The following is a 15972-nucleotide window of genomic DNA, read 5'->3' on the forward strand; positions in this document are numbered from 1 at the left end:
TCGTGAAAAACGATGAATCCGAGTGTCGACGGCAGTTAAAAGGCCCGCAAGAGTCCAAAATTTCCCCCAACGACACCGCGCACGAATTCCCGCGCGAAAGGACGAGTCCCACGTCGGTCAACTTTCCGGGGGGGGGGGGGGTTGTTTCCAGCGCCTTCTCCGCCTTTGGCCACCTTGACTCCTGGGCCCCACCCCCCGGCTTTCGGTTTGGCACGCTGGGCGAGGCGCCACGTGGCGTGGGCGACGAGCCACGCGTCCCCTCCTCTGCGCTTCGCTCGTGTCGCCCCCGTACGTGCGGCTCGGTGGGACGAGGAAGCAGCCCCCGGTTTCGTTTCCTCAGTTGCCTTGCCACGTAGCCCTCTCTCGCTCCTTCCTCTGAAAAAAGAGAGAAAAAAAGAAAAGACAGAGAAAAAACAATGGAAATTGCAAAAAAAAATTGTAATAATAATAATGATTATGATGATGGAAAAAATGCTGACCTTGAATGTGTGATAATGTACTTCTTTTTCTATCCCATTCATTTATTAAAGTATTGGGTTAACGTTGCAATATAATCCATTAACCTTTAATTTATTTGACTCATTTGCAATTCAAGAACTATTAATTAATATGGATTTCGAACTTGAATGAACTATATGAAAATGTTCAATATTTTCCATGAACTTAAATAAATAGAAGAACAGCATTAAACATTTTCATATAATTCAGAGATTATATTGAACAAGTACAAAAAGTCTAGCGACTATATTGAACAATTTAAAAGTTCAGGGACAACATCACACATTGAGCTAAAGTTCATGGACCACATTGAATAATTTAAAAGTTCAGGGACAATATTACACATTGAATAAATTTAAAATTCATGGGACACATTGCATATTTGACCAAAGTTCAAGGATCATTTGTGTCATTATCTCATTCTTCGAAATGTATTGACGTTACTTCGGAAATGGAAAATATCCCTTGATTTTTTGGTCTGAAAATATCCTATCTAACATGGAAAATTTTCTCAACTATGTTAAGAACCATTAGGATTCAACTTTTGGTATGCATTACCAATTAACCAAATTCGAGACTTCAAAGGCACATACGAATGTGTAAAAGAAAAGGGGGAAAAAATGTTGAATAAGGAAAGCAAAATGCGATTCAGCTAAGAGAATGGAGAAGGCTTAATTCAACTTTGAAGTTTAGGAGAGACTTGTATTGGGAGTATGTGTCAGTACTGATCCAACTTGACAACCAGGCCGACTCAGCCGATTCATGCTGGTTCCTGTTCCAAGAAAATAACCAGTCCGATTCCGGATTCCTAGGGAGGAATTGGATCGACCAAACATAACTAGCCCAAAGTTCTTTTTATTTTTTATATTCTGTAAGTGCAAAAAGTACATAATATTTTGTGGCAGTAATCTCTCCTTTTATTAGTAACTCCTTTGTATTTAGAAATTTCATCCTATATTTAGAAACTTTTGAGAAAGAAAATAAAATATTTTAAAAATAATAATAATACCATTGTTTCTACAGTCATAGGACTAGTCAATCCAGTTCAAGGGTGGGCAAGGTCAATTTCTGATTCCACGGATTGAGAACCAACCCTGTCTAGTCTGCTTCCCAATTCTAGGGTGGGAACCAATTCACCTGAAACCAATTACCCCTAACTTGTATAACGATATGATTGTTATTTGTGTATCTTGAATTACCATTTCATCCTTTGTCAGCAAATGATTATAATTCATTTATTTGACTTAAATCACAGGCGCCATTATTTTGTTCTTCTTTTTTATAGGCGAGAAAGCCCGCCTGATCATAAATCTTTTGTCCGTGAAGCATTTCACTAACTTCATGGACCACGTAAGAAGTGAGCTTGCCTATGTTTATGGCTCAAACATGAAATTAACTACATTTTTGTGGAGTCAGGAATCGAACATGTGTTGTGCGTCTAACCCACACACCTGACTTTGCTCCTTAATCAGTAAGTACAACCTCATTCAAGCCATGTCGGCTCAGGCACAGCACAAGCTATTCACTCCCGAGACCATGCCCAGTTGGGCCTATGCCGATGGCTCTAACGTGCCGGCCCCACATGGTCTCAATCTTTAAAAATTTTCTAGGGCTCGATGCCCATTTAGCAGTCACAAATCTAGTGATCATTGGACAAACAAAAAATTTCCCTCGATGAACTGGCCCCCTCTCTTTCTAACTTTCTCCATTCCTCGAACCCTCACTTACATACACCTTCCTAACACTCATGCTCTCTTAAACCTTCTGAGAATTTCCTTCTGAGAATTTCATTTTTGTTTCCTTTCTCCTTACAACGATTTAATCACGCTCTAAATATCACAATACAGAAGAACAACAATAACAACTGTCCACGATTATCACAGCTCCACCTACACTTCACCTACAAAACTCGTTCAAGTCGTTCAACGAGTTATGAGACAACAGAGCCTACGTGTTGGCTCCATCTCAGCGACAAGCCCAATTCAACGACGACGAGACATAACAACCCAACAATCGCGAGGAATCAACAAAGGCGAATGGCGCAACCTGGTCCTTGCCAAGATGCTACCCCGAAGGAAGCCCCTACACCAGAAGAAAACCACCTATCAACGCCGGCGATGACTTTGCGGAGAAGAATGTCCGACATATGGAGGACATTCTGGCTCGAGATCAATGCTAATGGTACCAAGAAAGTTGCTTGCACGATATGTGGCCACCCCTAACAATCGATAAAGAATTGAAGCATCGGATTAAGGACAAACATTAAACAAAGCACGCAAAATAACAATTTGCACACTATCACTACGGTGATCCATACTTTCTATTTCAAGAGAGAAGTGACGAGAACTATAGCACTGATTCTGAATACTTGTTGAGATCCTACACACGACCAACTATCAAAATCATTTTCTTTCGCTTAAACTCATGTATGGAACTGTTAGAACCAGCTTTCCATATAGCTAAACCATTTTCGGTCGTCTTGGTCCATTTAGGGTTTTTCCTTTCTCCAATGACTGAAGTGCTTTATCGGATGGTACCGATCATTTTTTTTTTCATGAATATGTTCGGTGCGTTTGAGGGAAAATAACTTTGGGATATAAAAACATGTTCCTCCAGGAGGATGAAAAACTCTGAGGTTAACCATCAAAGAATCGAATAAAGAATCGAAGAAATCACTTGAAAAGAATTCTCCTATATTATCAACTTAGATTACGCACCTCCAATTTATAAACGGACTAGCACATAGGAACTATGAAATATCAAATTATAAAACTTACTCAAATTAGGAAACATAATTAAGCTAGGATATCTTATCAAATTACGAAACTTAATCAAATTATGAAAGATACTTATATAAGAAAATCTACTTAAACTAGGAAATAATCTTCCAATCTTAACGGTCCAACCGAATCGACCTTTATTTTTGAATTTCTAAGGAACTCCATCCGAGACGCCGTCTCCGCATCAGACCATCGAATCGTGTTATGGCCGAAATCTCCCTCCACGCGCATAAATATCAACGGGCTTACTCGAGGTTCGAGGCGGGTCGTTCTAAGTCATTGTCACGTGATGCAACCGAAGTAAATTCCATTAGGCGCTAGACCGATTTCTTTCCTAAGTGAGAAGGATCACATGAGCAATTTACCTTTTTTGGGTGCTAGAGGGCACTTCAATATTTCTGGGCATAGAAAAACACAATGAAAAAAACAGGGAAAAAAATTCAATGGCAGCACATTTTTTTTACCTCTCCCCTAGATTTCTTGCCATAAACGAAAAATGAGAAGGTGAAAAAAGAGAAGGAAAAAAAAAATTACTAAGTCAGCGCATGAACTTTAGACATACCTCGTTTATGATCGCCTCATTTCTTTCTACGTCATTGTCAAGCGAAAAAAATGAGATGAGTATTTTACCTTTTTTGGTGCAAGAGGCCACTTGAATATTTTTGGGCATAAAAAAAAAACAATGAAAAAAGAGGGGAAAAAATTCAATGGCAGCACAATTTTTTTTCCACCACCCCCCCTAGATTTCTTGCCATAAACGAAAAATAAGAAGGGGGAAAAAAGAAAAAGGAAAAAAAAAATTACTCAGCCCGCACATGAACTTTAGACACACCTCGTCTATGATCGGCTCCATTTCTTTTTATGCCACCATCACCCGATGCGACCGTATTACTTCCTAAACCCGTTGTTTCCCTAGGCGCGAAAGATCACACGAGCAATTTACCTCTTTTGGGCGCTAGAGCCCACTCGAATATATTTTTGGGCATCAAAAAAAAAAAAGAGGAAAAAAATTCAATGGCAAGCACAAACTTTTTTCCTCCCCCCCTCTAGATTTCTTGCCATAAACAAAAAAAAAATGAGAGATAGAGATAGAGATAGAGGGAAGGGGGGTTGGCTTTAATTAGGCAAAAATTCATGTGAGGCCCAAACCCCACCTTCTTCCCCCCCATGAAAATAATAACGCACGGGAACGAGACACCACACGCACGCACGCACGCACGCACGCACGGAAACGGCCAATTTGCTAAGTTGAGGAGGGGGGGTTGAGGGGCTGGGGCCACAATCCACTCACCTCCCGCCACGTATCGCCCTGGCTTCCTCCCCTGCATCTCTATATATCCCTCTCCCTGACCCCCGAGCGACTGGATCGCACCGAACACCGAGAGAAAGAAGAGCGAGCCGGAGAGAAAGAGGGAGAGAAAGCGAGCGTTCTCGTTTGTGCCCCCCCACCCCCCCTCGACGCCCGCCCTACGTTTTCTCTCGTTTTCCCCCTCTCCCTCTTTTCTCGAGCGAAGGAAAGGAGCAGCAACCAGCAGCAGCAACCAGCCAGGAAGGAAGGAAGAAGCGAAGATGTTTGTCGAGAGCTTCAAGGTCGACAGCCCCAACGTGACGTACACCGACGCCGAGATCCACTCCGTGTACGACTACCAGACCACCGAGCTCGTCCACGAGAACCGGAATGGGGCGTACCAGTGGACCGTCAAGCCCAAGTCCGTCAAGTACGAGTTCAAGACCGACACCCGCGTCCCCAAGCTCGGGTTCGTCCCCTCTCCCCTCCTCCCCTCCTCTTCGCCTCACCCATTTTTACTCCCATCTTTTTTTTCCGAGAAAATATTGGGAAAAAAAAAATAGCCCCCCCCCCCTCGTTTCGCTCCTGGCTTTTCGAATTTCGAAAGTGGATTGATCTCTTGGTTTTGGCCTCCCCTGTTTTTTTTGCAGGGTGATGCTGGTGGGATGGGGCGGAAACAACGGTGCGACCCTCACCGGCGGCGTTATTGCGAACCGAGAGTAAGTCCCGTCACGCTCTCTGTTCATGCTCTGCCACGAAAAAAGTGGAAGGGAAAAGAAAAAAGCAGAGCAGCGCAGCAGAATATAAAATTGATGTTCGCCTCTCTGCTTTCTCGATTAGAAATTCCGGCTTTTTGGTTGGTAGGATTACGCAATGATTAAAAAAAGGGGTTCAGGTGTGGGTCCAGTTTCGATTGTACTAGAAATCTTCTTGTGTTTTCATGTTCGTGTTCTTTTTAAGGTCTCTCGGCCGCTGAAATCGCTGTTCATATGTTATTTTTTTCTGGGAATGATGAATTTGAATCAGGGAAAGAAAATTGAAAGCTGGGTGTTTGTTTTTGTTGAAAAAAAATTCAATTTTGCAGAGGAATCTCCTGGGCAACCAAGGACAAGGTCCAGCAGGCCAACTATTTCGGCTCTCTGACCCAAGCATCCACCATTCGTGTTGGGTCTTACAATGGAGAAGAGATCTATGCTCCTTTCAAGAGCCTGCTCCCCATGGTAATCAATCGATTGATCATCATTAATGGGTCGGTTTCGCCGAGTTTTCTCGATTTGATCTTGAATTGACAATGCATGGACGAATTCAGGTCAACCCGGATGATGTCGTGTTTGGGGGTTGGGACATCAGCAACATGAACTTGGCCGACGCCATGGCCAGGGCCAGGGTGTTTGACATCGATCTCCAGAAGCAGCTCCGGCCATACATGGAGCACATGGTCCCGCTCCCTGGGATCTACGACCCCGACTTCATCGCGGCCAACCAGGGGGCTCGTGCCAACAACATGATCAAGGGCTCCAAGAAGGAGCAGATCCAGCAGATCATCAAGGACGTGAGGTGAATGATCATATATCAGTATAGACATACACAGATAAAATGTTGTATGATGTAGATCTTATAAACGGGTCATGCTTTGAAGCGGTTTTTGTTTAGTCGAAAATGAAGATAAGTAATCAAGATCATGGTGATTTAGAGTTAGAATTTTGTGATGCTGGGTGAGATAATCTTAGTGCTGTGATTTTTACGTGGGGTTCTAAATTTTTCTTCGATTTGAATAGGGAGTTTAAGGAGAAAACTAAGGTGGACAAGGTGGTGGTGCTGTGGACAGCCAACACGGAGAGATACAGCAATATCGTGGTGGGTCTGAACGACACAATAGAGAATTTGATGGCTTCCGTGGAGAAGAACGAGTCCGAGATTTCGCCTTCGACTTTGTATGCGATTGCTTGTGTGCTCGAGAACATCCCCTTCGTCAATGGAAGCCCGCAAAACACTTTCGTTCCCGGTAATTACCAAGATAGATTTTGTAAGGCTGTTTGGGCGTCGATTCTGGGGGTGTTAATTAGAGATGACTGATTCTGTTTGATGTAAACTTTAACTTGATTGCAGGACTTATTGATTTGGCCATCCAGAGGAACAGTTTGATTGGAGGAGATGACTTCAAGAGTGGCCAAACCAAGATGAAATCTGTTCTCGTTGATTTCCTGGTTGGGGCTGGGATCAAGGTACACTGCATTCTTTATCTTCTATTAATCTGTTAGATTTGATTTTATACCAATTCGGGAGAAAAGAAACAAAAGACACTAATTAATGTGATGTGTTACATATTCCTAAGACATATCTTTACAATTAAAATGTGGTGATTGAACAGCCGACATCGATTGTGAGCTACAACCATCTCGGCAACAACGACGGGATGAATCTCTCGGCCCCTCAGACATTCCGGTCCAAGGAGATCTCGAAGAGCAATGTTGTCGATGACATGGTCTCCAGCAATGCCATTCTGTACGAGCCCGGTGAGCACCCAGACCACGTCGTGGTCATCAAGGTATGGCCATTTCCGTCTCCTCTTCTCTTTGTGTGAAAATTCTTTTCGACAGTCACCACAAAAGTGCTTGATCACTGATGGAGTTTTCAATTAATTTCATTTAAATGGAGATATTACATTGATCAATTTATGACAAGATTGAATTGTAAGCACATGATTTTCTCTAATGTTTGTTGAGATAGATTGTGGCAGGTCATGATTTCAATGTGAATTCAAGATGAACTGAGACTCTTTCAAAGAGCGTTATACATCACTTGCAACTTAACTAAACTCGAGATAGTTGTGATTATTTGGCCAAAGAAACTGTATGCATCAAAATCGAACCAAATTTAGCCGGTCTTATTTGTCTATGTCCATTTTTGTCGTGTTCTGTCGGTCCGGCACGAGCGGTGCGGTGATGTAAATCGTGTTGTTTTGTTGTAATATGCTTGCAGTATGTGCCATATGTCGGGGACAGCAAGCGGGCAATGGATGAGTACACATCGGAGATATTCATGGGAGGCAAGAACACCATCGTCCTCCACAACACGTGCGAGGACTCCCTCTTGGCCGCCCCGATCATCCTCGATTTGGTCCTCCTGGCCGAGCTCAGCACTCGGATCCAGCTCAAGGCCGAAGGCGAGGTATACTAATTCTTTCAAATACAATCCACTCTTGTTTTCATTTGTTCCTTCTTTTGTCTTGGCACTGTTATGATATCATCCAAAATTGGCCAAGATTGTTTGCTTCTGAATCCAACCATCTGTGGGTTGTAACTTGTGATGCCAAGACAAATTTGATTTTTGCAGGGCAAATTTCACTCATTCCACCCAGTTGCAACCATCCTCAGCTACCTCACCAAGGCCCCTCTTGTAAGCTCAAGTCTCATCTCATTGTTTTTTCTGTTCTTAGTTTGTGATGATCGGATGACAAAAAATTTAGTCTTCTGATGTTGGTAATGTGATCTATATGTGATTCACGGATGTCGCTTGGAACAGGTCCCACCAGGCACGCCCGTGGTGAATGCGCTGGCGAAGCAGAGGGCGATGCTCGAGAACATACTGAGGGCCTGCGTGGGCTTGGCCCCGGAGAACAACATGATCTTGGAGTACAAGTGAAGAGCTGGTCGCAACCCTGCACCCTCGCTTGCTCTCTGGTTCCAAAACAACTTGCTCTTTCTTTCCCCTGCCAAATTCCGTTGTGATTATGTTAGCCGTGAAGATTGTCCTTATGTCTATATTAATTTCATGGTTATGCTGTATGCGAAGGTGCTCGGCACGCGCAGAGTGGCTTTAGTCTGCTCCACCCATTTTGTAATGGAAAATCAAAGTTAAAATGTCTTTCGATGCAAAGCTTCTGTGCATTCTCTTTCCCATACAATCTTTTATCATTTCATGTGGATGAAGTATCATGAGAATTTGCTTCTCAGTTCCCTCCGAAAATAGAAAACCGCGGAACACATCTGAAGGGCAAGTTGTTTCTCGATACATTTCCCAGTTCCGTGTAATTTTCACATCAAGAACAGAAGAACCAGCTAAGATTGTCCATTAATACCACGGTCAAATCATACCTTGCAATCTACAAACTTGGTACAACTTCTATGGCGTACAAAGTGTAGATCTTTCAAGGCAGAGAGGGTGGTTCATCATTGATCTGTCAACGCGAGACTCTAAAAACGGGCTCGAAAGGCTTTGGACTTGCGGATTTGCCACCAGCCCATATGGTTGATGTCGTCTGAAGAATTGGTGTGTTTGCAAGCATAGAATGGAAGCCCAAGTATTGAAGTCCTAAGAGTGCAAGCTCCTCAAAAAAGCCGTTTTGGCCCAGTGGAGTTAAGGGAAAATTAAAAGTTACCCAAAAAAAAAACATCTTTGACTTCTTCGTCGGGCCAAAGTCCTCGCAAAAGCCCGGGTGGGTCTCACCTGATTTAACTGTGCTCTGATTTACGTGCAACGATACCGACTCATTTATCCTTGCAAGGGGGGAATGGACCTGCTTGAACACCAAGATTCATCGGACTTAGGATGCACATGGCAATAATTCTGTGGCCGGGAATTGATTCTGCTTAGAAATGATTCTTTTTTATTCTGTGCCCGGAAACTGATTCTGAATATTTGAAGGGTTTTGATAACGACCCAAAATTTCTATTCCTGAAATAGTAAAAGAACAGAAATGCGTTTGGTAACGGCATAAAATTTATTTTTATTAATAATATTTTAAATATTTTAATATTTCTTTCTTTTTTTCTTTTTTTTTCTTTTCTTTTTTTCTTCTCCTCCTTGGCCATAGTCGGTAAAATATTTTTTTTATTAAAAATAATTTTTTTATTTTTTTTGGCCATGACTGGTAAAAATTTTTTATTAAAAATATATTTTTCTTTTTTTTGGTCAAGGCCAGTAAAATTCTTTTTTTATAAATAATTTTTTATTAATAATAATTTTTTATTAAAATATTTTAATAAAAGATATTTTTATTGAAAATATTTTTTTTCTTTTTTTTTTTGCCATGGCCTGGTCGCCGGCCATGGCCGGTAAAATATTTTTTTTATTAAAAATATTTTTTTTCATGGCTTGGTCGCCGGCCATGGTTGGTAAAATAATTTTTTTTTGTTCATGGCCGGTAAAATATTTTTTTTATTAATAACATTTTTTTATTAAAATATTTTAATCTCGCCAGATACGGCGAAGGTGGCCCTTGTGCCGGACATTAGAAGCTACATTAAAAACTAAGAAAAAGAAGAAGAAAAAAAAATTGATTCTCATTTTTGTTCCCAGAATCAAGAAACTACTTTATTTTTATTCTTGATTCTGCTCCAAAATTGATTTTGAGCACAAATTCTTGCAAATTTGTGCCCAGAATAAAAAAATTTAACAAACGGATTTCTGTTCCAAAACTGATTCTGGGAACAAAAGAACAGAAATTTTCACTATTTGACCAGTTGCCAAACAGGCCCTTAGTCACTGACCGCATTAGGGATGCGTATGATTAACAATTATGATGGACCCCGATCCATGGGCGTCGGTATATCATCAGGTTGTACCCTCGGTGTAAGTTCTCATACATCACACTAAGCCTACTTTCTGGGTCAAGCTGAAGTCAAGTCATCAAGCTGCGATTGGGGAACCGCAAGAAAGTACTCCTCGCGATATTGCTCGGACTACTTCCTTTGAATAGAAATCGAAACGGTCCTAATAATAGTTTGATCTATTAGACAATTTGTCACCCAATTTAGAAAGCCTTAATCGAGTCTAAGGCTTCATTTGTTTCACCGGAAATGTTACATTTCTTAAAAATATTTTTTAGGAAGTTATTTTCTTGGAAATTGGCAATACTTTTTGGTATTTGGCTGAAACCGCAAAATATTCTTCGTCGTTTGGAAAGGAAAATCCGATTTGATTTTCCTAAATACATATACACTATTCACAAGTTGGTAAATTGCACACGGGCAATCGAAGAATCAAGCATGGGCATCGGGATCCCAGGTCCGACCTCGATGGACCTAGGCACAAGCACTAAGGTCCTGGGCCTCGGCCTCAATGGACTTGAGAGCACGAGCATTAGGTATCTAGGCCTCAGTCTCTTGATGGATTTGGGCTCGCGCGAAAGAGATCCAGGCAAGGGCACTGGCACTAGGGACTTAGGCACAGGTATGGAGGTCCCATGCTCGATCTTTGTGGACTTAGGGCTTGGCCTCGATGGATCCGGGCGTAGGCGTCGAGGACAAGAGCACGGGCACCAGGGGCCTAGCCTTGATTAACTTGGGCACAAGTGTCGAGGACTCAAGCATGGGCACCGGAGTCACAGGCTCGGCCTTGATGGACCCAGGCCCGATCTAGGATCCGGTAACAAGCATTAAAGGTTTTCGTACCCAAGCGTAGAGTTTTTGATCTAAACGCCAATATCTATATATATTTTAAAAATTGATTTCCGCTTCTTTAAAGAGGTTATCATTTTCCTAAATTAATCATAGGTTTTAGTTGGTTAGAAAATATTTTTTCTTGACTCATTTTCTTAAACGATCCAAATGAGAAAAATGTGTATTTAAAAAATATTTTTCATAAAACAAACGAAGCATAAATATTTGACAACATTCTCATCCCTCCTTGACCTATAGAATGGCAGCATTCGTCCGTCGGTATTATGCGATGTTATTTTCTTCCTCATCGGCGAAATTAAATTAATCGCTCGTGATATCAGCCACACAAAAGACAATATCGAAATACTTTTCGATCCAATAAACAAAAAGAAGGCAACAAAACAATATGTCCAAAAGGACTTGACCTGTCTTGTAATTACAGTACAAGACATCGATCTTTAATTTTTCTTGTTTTATTCCTTCCACTGGTGGCTTCGTTCCCAACCCTAGGCACGAAACATTGGAATTGGCTGACACCTGGAAGTCCAACAAAGGAGTCCCTAGAAATCTATTAGAGTCACTAATCAATCTTGGAATCGAGCCAATCAAGACGTGTTTGGCAATCATTATGTTCTCAAAAATAATTTTTGTTCAGAAATTATTCTTTTTAATTCCGTGTTCGGGAACAATTTCTAAGCATTTGAAAGTGTTTAGTAACTGCTCAAAATTTCTATTCTTGGAATGGAAAAAGAACAGAAACGTATTTGGTAACTTCACAAAATTTCTTTTTATTAATAATTTTTTAATAATATTTCTAATTTTTTTAATATTTCTTTTTTTTTTCTTCTTCCCTTTCATTGGCCATGGCTAGGGCCGGCGAGGGTCGCCCATGCCAAATCCGGCAAGGGCCGCAACGCCCTCTCCGGCCCTGGCCTGTGGCCACCGGCTACCGGCCATAGGCCAAGAAGAAGAAGAAGAAGAAGAAAACCAAGAAGAAGAAAAAAAAAATTTCCATTTCTGATTCTTGTTCCCTTTTACTTCTTGATTCTATTCCAAAACTGATTCTGGGAACAAATTTTTGCAAATTTGTGCCCGGGAACAAAAAATTTACCAAACAGATTTTTGTTCCAGAACTGATTCTGCGAACAAAAGAATAGAAATAATTACTGTTTGGCCGGTTGCCAAACACGCCCTCAGTGTCCAAATCACCTCCAATTGACAAATTCGACGTCGGGTTTAAATTAGAGGCTTTTAATGGAAATTGGTTCTAGACCTAGAATTATTTAGCTAACTAAATAGGGAATTGCTATTGGAGGGCCATTGACCATGTATATAAATATTGGTACAAGATTCCTTGCGAATCTCTATGGTTTTTGGCCTCCAAGATTTGGTTGCATTTTCTATAGGATTGGTACTTTTATATATCTATGGAATCGTACCTGGTCTGGAGAGTGAATCCAACCCATCAATTAGCAACGACCCTGATTGAATATTGTATGGAATTCGGATTCCCTTAATGTAATTAACCCAAATTCATCAGAAAATTGTAGGAGGCAAAAGAGAAAAACAATTTTAGATTAAGATTACCCTTGACTAAGAGCTGAGTTCGATAGTGCACGTTAATCGTATCGATCGGTACCCCCGTCACCTGATAAACTCATGCACAGTGGACTGTTTCGAGAAATTTAATCCGCAATTTAACGAAAGGTTCTTATCTCTTCCTGACGAACGACGAGAGACTCGAACCCTACATCACCACTAATCATGATTGAGCCATTACCCAAAAGCCTTAATTCATTGTGAGCAGTGTCCAAAGTAATAACAAAGAGGATCTTGCACGTTATAAGAACAAAGAACATATCTTTAACTTTCTCGACAAAATGAAAGACATAGAGCAAATTTTTTCTTTTTTTTGAAAATATACATGGAAAAGAAATTACACGATGTTGACAAAATCACAAATATACTACAATTTACGCCTGGAAAACGACTCAAATCTTCAATCAAAATTGGAAAAATTTGAAGGCATGGTGCTGTCTCAGTCTAACTGGGGTTGGTCCCTACAGAGTGATGGAAATGATAGAGACAAAAAATTAATAATAATGAGAATGCGAAGGGGCCCCAAGACAGCATAACCTACCAACTAAACGCCATAACAATCAGAAAGAGAATAAGCTCCAAAATAAATAAATTTTAAAAAAAAGCCAATTTCGTCATCGAGAAATTAATTAAATTATTTGGGAAAGACGTCGATTCCATGGCGACGGTCCCGCCGATTCGTAAAGTGAAACGTCAAATCATCTTTAATTGCGTTATTTTCAATCGTTGAAAATCAAGATGCAAAATGCACAAAATTAAAAGTGAAAGTGAGGAAAGAAACGAAGAAGTAAACGTCTTGCGAAGCTTCCTAGGCCAAATGCTATTCGATGGTCCGCACCGAGTTGCTCTATAATACTTTCAGAAAAGCACAAGCAAGAGAGGCGAATGGGAGATGAGGAGTGAGCTAAGGGTTAATGGAGGGCCCACGATCTCGACCTTCCAGAGAGACCTTATGTTGATTTCTAGAAGCCATTAATTGATACCGTAATGCTCTCAGATTTTGGAAGTTTTCTAATCTATAAAGTGGCAAATGGAGAGCATATTCGCAAAACCGGCTGGTTTTATCGGTCTAATAGTGTAACCCTAAATTTCTAACATTTTCTAAGATCCGAAAAAAGCTTTGAAGCCCACTATTCACCTCATTGAATTATCTCACACAATGATCTCCAAGAGGGTTAAAGCGTCTTCGTTTTCTATCATCTAAATCGTGGACTTCAATGATGTATTTGGGCATTCTCTTCGGGCTATCAAAGGATCATAAACCCATATGGTCTAGCAATTAGTTAGTGCATTTGAGATCAGAGACGAGTGCACTTGATAAATTTTACTGGAAAACTTTAATTTGAAATTGGTTTATTGCCATCTTTCTCCTTATTTCATTCCTCCTTTTCTCATTATGAGATATTTTCTTCTTTTTTCTCACGAGTTTAAATTAATTTTACCCCAAGGTTTTGACTCTTACCAATATATTTTCATGCCAAAAAAAAAAGGAAAGGGGGTCCAATAGAAATATGGTATTGATACAAATCAACATGGTCATTTTCTAGCAAAACAAAGGACTTACAAATCTCCAAATTGCATGATGAAGTCAAGAACCGCAGCGCACTTATTCTCGAGAACCAATTACAAACCCACAGAGAATCCAATAAAATAATGTATGGGGGTGGTGATGATGGCATCAAGAAAGGGTAGAAAAACATAAAATTACAAAAAGTTGAGGGGGGGACCAGTAAAATTTTGGAAGTTGGAAATGACACTTTCGAGGCTGAGGAAAAAAAAAATAATCGAGGGTAAAAAAATTAAAAATTAGTGATGATGGAGTTCGTGCCATTAGCAAAGACAGTTCACCAATCATTTTGGAGAGAAGGACGTGGAATGATTTAGACAGGGAGCATTTGTTTACTTAGGTTTACCTTTTAAGGACCTTTTCCTTTTAATAAGTGTCCTACTAACCAGCATTCTCAGAATAATTATTACTTATTAAAGATGGTGTAGTAAGGAATGTCCGAATTTCAAATATTGATCATGAATATCACGATAAGAATTGGTGCGAAGATAAATTATGAATTTTTCATGTGCATGTTGTGGAAATTATTTTTTGAAAGCCTTTTCCATCTATTTGGCATATGTCACAATTGAAAATACCACTTCGAATGCAAGTGCACACTTGAACTTCGATGAATAGGTGAGAATTTGTGGCACAAAGAAAGAACCGATGTGTGAGAATAGGGATTTACTATCCATGGAGATGCTAAAACCCTAATTATATGTGGGCATAACTTCTTAACATGGGATATGATATTTTGTTGTTTTGATCGATTCGATTATGTTGTTGCTACATATATATATATATATATATATATATATATATATATATATATATATATGAGTCTCGTATTGAGTTAACTTACAATAATTAATATTATTATACGAGTCTTGTTAACAAGTGTTCTTAGGGCACTAGTTAAATTTACTATACGTGAAAATAACAATTTATAAGACACCTTAAAAATGGAATGATTAAATGTTTTAATAAAGGCACTTACTTTAAGTAGTAAATTTAATTTTTCAAAGGACATTTAATGGGACTTAACAAATGCCAAAGGACACTCTTTAACATTTTGTAAAACATTGTGTTGGAAACTGTTGGTATTTAGTTCCCTTCATCTTTATATATTTTCCCTTAAAGCTTCAAAAGCTGTTGGCAAGGAAAGATAATGGTTGAGAAATTTATCTTATAAGTTTGAGTAATTTTTTTTCTTTTTAGTTACACAAATACATCTTAGATAACATTTTCTTCTCTTTTTTGAATATTTTTTTAATTATCATTCATTAGGACGTCTTCAGAATTTCAGACCATTTATATTCGTATTATTCTCTTTTATAAAGAGTTTTAAACATTGATTTTGAGAATCATACTAAGGGTGCGTTTGTTTGAGAGAAAGTGTTTTCCGGAAATCCGTTTTCTGGACTTTCACCCGTTTGGTTCGCCGAAAATGATAAGTTAATCGAAAATACTTTCCGATCAAGGAAAACATTCATATATAAAATTAGGAAAGTGAATTCCCTAATCTAAGCAAGTAAAACACTTTCTGGAATTGCTCATCTTGAATTTGTTACTATTTTTTTCTTTTCTTTCTTTTTTTTTCTTTTTTCTTTTCCTTTTCCTTCTTACTCCCTCCGCCGGTCATTGGCCTCGGCAATAGGCCACAAGTGCTGGTTGGTGAAACAAACGCATTTCGAAACCATTTTCCAAATGAGATCCAAACACAAGAAAAAAATTTCGATCACATATCACCAAACGAAGGAAAACTAACAATTTTCCTGAAAAATGATTTCTTGGAAAACATTTTCCAAAAACGCTACGTTTTCCGTGAAACAAACACACCTTAACAGATTTTTTTCTAACCGGTGCTTGCCAGCA

At 39.7% G+C, this 15972-nt stretch overlaps 1 protein-coding gene across 1 annotated transcript; it reads left to right on the forward strand.

Moving 5' to 3' along the window:
* The first annotated feature begins 4787 nt into the window (after positions 1-4787).
* On the forward strand, positions 4788-8332 carry LOC115683033 (inositol-3-phosphate synthase). Its single transcript, XM_030607413.2, has 10 exons — positions 4788-5035; positions 5217-5285; positions 5651-5786; positions 5876-6123; positions 6345-6571; positions 6676-6791; positions 6938-7114; positions 7549-7737; positions 7903-7965; positions 8092-8332. Exons 1-10 carry the CDS (start codon positions 4848-4850, stop codon positions 8209-8211), a joined length of 1533 nt encoding a protein of 510 aa, XP_030463273.1. The 5' UTR covers positions 4788-4847; the 3' UTR covers positions 8212-8332.
* Positions 8333-15972: the final 7640 nt, after the last annotated feature.

This window comes from Syzygium oleosum, unplaced genomic scaffold (assembly GCF_021117445.2).
Source record: "Syzygium oleosum isolate NSW1041296 unplaced genomic scaffold, Sole_v2.1 Sole_v2.06, whole genome shotgun sequence".
Classification (NCBI taxonomy): Eukaryota; Viridiplantae; Streptophyta; class Magnoliopsida; order Myrtales; family Myrtaceae; genus Syzygium; species Syzygium oleosum.